The sequence below is a fragment of the Leptonotus elevatus genome, chromosome 10 (assembly GCF_054856555.1).
Source record: "Leptonotus elevatus isolate MCC_2025b chromosome 10, RoL_Lele_1.0, whole genome shotgun sequence".
Lineage (NCBI taxonomy): Eukaryota > Metazoa > Chordata > Actinopteri > Syngnathiformes > Syngnathidae > Leptonotus > Leptonotus elevatus.
The window spans coordinates 17331293-17337452 of record NC_141248.1 but is presented as its reverse complement, the minus strand read 5'-3'; the positions used below and the strand labels follow the sequence as shown (position 1 = coordinate 17337452).

The 6160-nt window shown below is 39.6% G+C and overlaps 1 protein-coding gene across 1 annotated transcript; it reads left to right on the top strand.

The window, feature by feature from the left end:
* The first annotated feature begins 1317 nt into the window (after nt 1-1317).
* On the top strand, nt 1318-6123 carry park7 (parkinson protein 7). Its single transcript, XM_086088152.1, has 6 exons — nt 1318-1517; nt 2202-2303; nt 2386-2445; nt 3053-3122; nt 5167-5253; nt 5775-6123. Exons 1-6 carry the CDS (start codon nt 1428-1430, stop codon nt 5933-5935), a joined length of 570 nt encoding a protein of 189 aa, XP_085944278.1. The 5' UTR covers nt 1318-1427; the 3' UTR covers nt 5936-6123.
* Nucleotides 6124-6160: the final 37 nt, after the last annotated feature.

Here is a 6160-nt window from a genome sequence, read left to right as displayed (position 1 = left end):
TAAAATATGTGCTAGTGATATGAGGCAACGCAAGAGGAATATATTATATATTATATATATATTCCTCGGGGCCAAGGTAATCCACCACACGATCGCAACAGTATTCGATTATAAATCCATCAATTTATTTGCTTCTTGTTTGTATATGCGCCTTCCATGAGCATAACTCGCACCAAGACCACGAGCATTTTCTTTTAAGAACCCACTGACACTTTACGGGTAATGGCCTGCAACAATTAACATAGATAGCCACACAACAAGAAAAAGAAGAATCGTCATCTTAATGGTTGGGATGTACAAAAAATTTGATCTCTGCATTTAACTCATCACAGTTGTGAACCTATCATACACTCTGCTAGTGACTCTGCTAGTTTGGGTGGGCTGACTAGGTCAGTACAAATTTCACACAGGCATGTAGAGGACCCCTGCCCACGACGGCCCCCTTTGTTCGGCCGCCTCAACAATGGAGGCCCAGGCCCATTCTGACTCAGTGTCCCCTACGTCCCCCAGGATGTGGTCGAAGTTCTGCCGGAGATGGAGATGAAACTCCTTCTGACAGTTGTGCATTAAAATATTTGAAAATTATAATTAAAAAATATTTTTTTAAATGAATGTAATATTGCAGTATGCTTCATCACAGTACGTTTAACAATTAGCCGTTTTAACCCGTAATACGCATTTCCTAACCCGCTGTAAATAATGTTGCATAGGTTGTAAATAACATGGCCAAATATGTGTAAAAAGAATGCTGATATAATTATTTTTGGTTTACTATTTTCTAATGGCAGTTCATTTAATGGCGAATGCGTCACTGTTTGGCTCATACGTTTGTAAAACTGATTAATTTTAATGTCCCAGCAGCCATGAACCACGAACATCACAAGTCATGGTGGTCGCTGGTCATTATTGACAAAAAAGAAAAAGGGAAAAAAACAGCACTGTAGACTTTCTCACGTCGCATCTCGTCGCGAATCATTAGGTAATGCCGCCACCTATCGGAAAAGAGTGTGTCCTGCAACAACGTATGGCCTATTTATATTATTCATATTTATAATTATTTTGTATTATTTCTCAATAACCGTCATTTGTAAAGCCAGATTTACAAATGAAGTGTTTTTTGTTTGTTTGCTTTTTTACAGTGCACAAAACACAAAAGAACGCTACTTGCGTGTTCAAATAAAGATCCACGTACGATAATTTCGTGTACAAATCGGAACTAAAACTAGGTCCAATTGGCCACAAAAGGAAAGGGTTACAAACAAAAAAAAGAAAAACGAATAAATAAATAAATCAGGTCACGTCGCCGTCGCAGAAGGGGGATAGAGTGACATAAACTGGCAACCCAGTCCAAAGCTACTGCGCACTGATATTAGCTTCCCCCTCGCGTCTATTTAATGTTTTGCACCTGACGCGCTGCAACTTCAGTCATGGCCGGAAAGAGAGCCTTGGTCATCCTGTCCAAGGGTGCGGAGGAGATGGAGACTGTAATCCCGGTGGACATCATGCGAAGAGCCGGGGTTTGTGCTACTTTAATTATTTTAGCGGTTAGCAAGCTAACGCTCGTATTGTGGAAGTTTTCCCAGTGCAGTAGCTGCACTTGTCGCCACAACTAAGCACACAATGCACCGATTTGAACGTTTTGTCGCATGTATTCCTGATTACGTATAGATTTTATGCATAAATGCCACAGTTTACAGTGCCAAGCGCTTTTTATTTTTATTTATCCACCTGGTATGACGGTCAAGCAAAATGTCAAAGTTGAACGACACGCTGCAGCCATTTTACAGCTGTCAAAATAAAAGTCCAAGTTACTGTCCATGTACTATGATAATGAAAATAAACAAATTACTGCCACTTAATGTTATAATGCCCCAGAATTAGTGTATGCCAGACTGTACGTAACATTACTGTTATGAAGTGAGTGCATATGCCAAGTTTTTGGTATCTGTAACAATGCTTTGAAGTCAGTGTATGCCCCTGCTATGATAATGCCATGAAATCAGCGTCGACCTAAGCCATATTTGGTAATAATACCACAATCAGAGTATGCTACATACTGTAACATTGACATGACGCCAGTACCGTAATAATGCCATGAAGTTGAACACAAACTGTAATTGGCAGAAAGTCGGTCTATGCATTGTGAACTGAAGCCAATGCGATGCCAGTTGATGACGTCTGCACGCACGATACCATTGCAGATTACAGTGACGTTGGCAGGGCTGACAGGTAAAGAGCCGGTGCAGTGCAGCAGAAATGTCATGATTTGTCCCGATGCAAGCCTGGAGGATGCCAGAAAACAGGTTGGACTGAGCGATTTCTTTTAATAAACTGTATCGAGACTTTGAAACCTGTGTGTCATTTTTTTTGTGATGTCTATCTTAGGGCCCCTTTGATGTGGTTCTTCTTCCCGGGGGAATGCCAGGGGCGCAAAACCTGGCAGAGGTGAGAAATCGACAGCACATTCATATTCAGTGAAATGTGCAATATTTTCAGAGCTTTTTTATTTTATAAAACGATTAGCTTTTGAAATGTGACTTACTGATACAAAAGAAACACGGAATGTCTAAAAACACTGTTTTAGGCAGGACAGTACAATTTATGTAAGAACTTAAGTGATTTTTGATATCCAGAAAACCTCTGCTAAATGTCTCATAAGCTTTTGTTGTAATGTGCAAACAAATGTACCTTTTACCAAATGAACAGGAAACTGAAGGAACAACAGTATGTGACCACATTTATTTAATGTTAGGGAATACAGGCAAATGGTTACGCCAAAAAACATCAACAAAAAAAGACAAAACAGTATCAGTGAAGTAAACCCAACAACACCAAGAGTCCACAAGATGGCGCCAAAGTAATTTATTATTGCTGACTTAAACACAATAACAGTGAATATATCAGATTCTCTGCAAATATGCTGATAGGTTAAAAAAAAAAAAGTAAATATGCAAATTCACAAATGGCGAATTCACTGTACTGCATGTCCTGCCTTAGATTCATCGTGCAGCTGCTTCCTCAACTCTCTCATCATGCTCTCACTCTCTTGCAGTCGCCTGCTGTGAGCGAGGTGCTGAAGGAGCAAGATGGCAGGAAAGGCCTTATTGCGGCCATCTGTGCAGGTGCGGTCAACAACAAAAAAACAGGCGGAAGTTTCTCTCGATTAACACATTGCACATGCCCCACCAGTTTCTTGTGGTGCTTAAAGTCCTCATAAAATCTGATTGTTTGATGACCAAATTAGTTGATAGCTGATGGATCAATGAAATCAAGCAGTCTACCTTTGTAGGCTATATTCAGGGATAAAACCAGACTAGTTAAAAAAAAAAATATATATATATATATATATATATATATATATATATATTCCTACTCCCTTCTGGACCAAGGTTATTATAGTTAGCGAAAACTAATGAAAAAAAATTAAACAAAAATGGAGAAAACCTTTTTTATTAACAAAATGCATCACAATAGGCGGAACTCCTTAAATGTAAAGGCATTTTATTTTAATTTAAGGTGTGTTGAGAGAAAGAGGACACTGAAAGGACATTATGACAAGGGACTGCAACGACCATTATAGCAAAGTAGATAGAAGGATGTCCTAGAAAATGGCCGCGACACTCACAGGAATTGGCAGTTTAATGAAGCTGCCAGTAAGAGGGTCCCTTGCCAGCATGTGATCCTGACTTTAAAGATATTCTGTTTATTTATTTTTTCCGCGTGACCAATGATGTTTGCCTGCATAATAATTGCATATAACGTATGCGATTAGTCTAATGATGAACGCTCATCTGTAATGTCTGTTTGGGTGGAAGGATTAGCCGTAATAAGAGTCGTGTGCAGTCCTGCCAGGAGAAAGTGTAATAATTAGACTGCATGGGACGGTCGCCAAGGGGCACGATCAATAACTTTCTATTTATTAACAGTTTTTGATGAGCTCACTGCAGTGTTTGGCCTTTGCAGCCTTGCAGTTTGTGTCTTTGGCCACTCCCTTTTTTTTTTTTTTTGGAAACTTCTCTTTGTGGTTTCATTGTCTCAGGGCATACACAATATAATAATAATAAATAATAATAATAGTGTTTTATTTTCTGTGCCTTTCATTTAACTCAAGGTAACCTGACAGGGAAAAAAAGTGTCAATTTGATGAGACCTTTAGAATAGCATTTGTATTTTATTCTCGTGTGAATGCTACTTAGCCAAAAAATCGATTCTTATAAGAATCTCGATTCTCATTTAGTACGATTCAGAATCGATTTTAAATGTCCCAAAATCGTTTAAAAAATATATATATATATAATTGTTATACTGTCTTCCCTTTGTGTGTTCCATTATTGGGAGTGCTGTTCATGTTGTACCTTATTTGGCCACTTGGGGGCAGTGTGGTTCCACGCTGTCTGATACACTGTTAAGTTGTAGCCACATTAGAGAGTAGAAGGAAAAAGTCACGATCAAGTTATTCCAATAAAAGTTGTTTGTTTTTTTTGTAGCGTGGAGCCGTTCTTTTGCCGCGAGTTGAGCACTAATTAGCATTAGCGAGTCAGACTGGAGTGAATCATTACGATACCTAAACATCTATAAATTGAAGCAAAAATCATTGTCAATCAAATCATTTTGAAGCAAATGCCGTTCTTAACAGAAAATCGATTCCGAATCGAATCGTGAGACATTCAAAGATTCCCACCCCTGCTACTTAGTGTAAGTACTCTACAGCAGAACCTCCAAAGCACATTTTAGAGTTCAACCTTTTTTCTCCAGTAAAAATAGGCATCAAAAGTTCAGACAAAGGAAAATATATCTGTACAATATAATCATTGAATTAAGCCTTACCTTAATACCTTTCTTTTGCCTCTCCATTACTAATCATCAGGCAAAGGGTACATAGTTTTGCTTTGTTTTACTTTATTACACAAAGATACTTTTAATCCTCTTTACAAACTTGAGAATGTTACTTAAAAGATAATTTACGAATTTCCAGTTGTGTTTCCTTTGAAGGTTTCGACTATTTGAATTCTTCCATCAGTACTTTTCCTTGCCTGCAAGCTTGCATCCAAATGGCATTGGGATGAAGCACTGGGCCGATGCACATAACGCAAATGGCCGATGAGTCATTTTACGACAGAACAACATTAATGAACCCTAACAGCTTTGCTTCCCCTTCCGCCGCAGGTCCCACAGCTCTTTTGGCGCATGGCATCGGCTACGGCAGCACCGTGACCACACATCCGGCTATGAAGGACAAGATGATGGCTGGAGGTGAGATAGAAATCAACATACCTAATTCCAAATGGTTAGAGAAAGGGCAGCTCATGATGTTGATAGTTTGCCGCAGGATCTAATGCTGTGCTCCAAAAACTCGAAAACTGTTGTTACACACTCGAAGGGGCTAATAGATTAGCATCAGCAGGGTGCTATAAACTGAGGTGGCACAATAATGGCGGCGCCATCAAAAATTCACTAATGCCACTTTTCTACTGCACAGTATTTACGTGATTTACTCATTTGTGTGATGGTTGATTTTCCACCACACCGCATTGAATGCATCGTTTGATCAAAAAGTTGCCAACTTTGATCATTCCCAGACTTTCACAACCTGATCCGAATGAAGCATAGTAACTGAACACACTAGCAAGAAACTAGGTCAATTGCATTGGCATGTGCCCACCCTTTCATCGTGGTGGTCTCCAGGCCTTCTCACCCTGTTGCTTCGAGTCTCTCTCTTCATCCTCATCCCAAGTATTTCGCTTTTTGTCCTTTTTTTTTTTTTTTTTTTTTAGATCACTATAAATATTCCGAGGCTCGAGTGCAGAAGGATGGCCATTACATCACCAGCCGTGGGCCCGGAACCAGTTTCGAATTTGCCCTGACGATCGTAGAGGAGCTTCTGGGGGCTGAGGTTGCCGCTCAAGTCAAGGCTCCGCTCGTTATGAAAGAATGACTGTAGCCGCTTCACATCCCGCAACGCTTGGTACGCCCGCGCAATCTGGCGCTATCACAAAATTCTGTCTTTACAACTATGTTCTCACATCCATTTTGTATATCGGATTTCAACCCAATAATGTGGTCAATGAGTGAAGAGTGCTAAAACTTTCTGAATAACCTTCAATAAAGTCAGTGTTTCAGCAATTTGTGTAATGTTGCTTATTCGTTATTTGGGTCAACC

What these genes read in the sequence shown, in the direction of transcription:
- park7 (XM_086088152.1), top strand. Translation starts at nt 1,428, where the DNA reads ATGGCCGGAAAGAGAGCCTTGGTCATCCTGTCCAAGGGTGCGGAGGAG. An exon ending in GGGCGCAAAACCTGGCAGAG is followed by an intron (nt 2,446 to 3,052) that starts GTGAGAAATCGA and finishes ACTCTCTTGCAG; the next exon opens with TCGCCTGCTGTGAGCGAGGT. An exon ending in TATTGCGGCCATCTGTGCAG is followed by an intron (nt 3,123 to 5,166) that starts GTGCGGTCAACA and finishes CTTCCGCCGCAG; the next exon opens with GTCCCACAGCTCTTTTGGCG.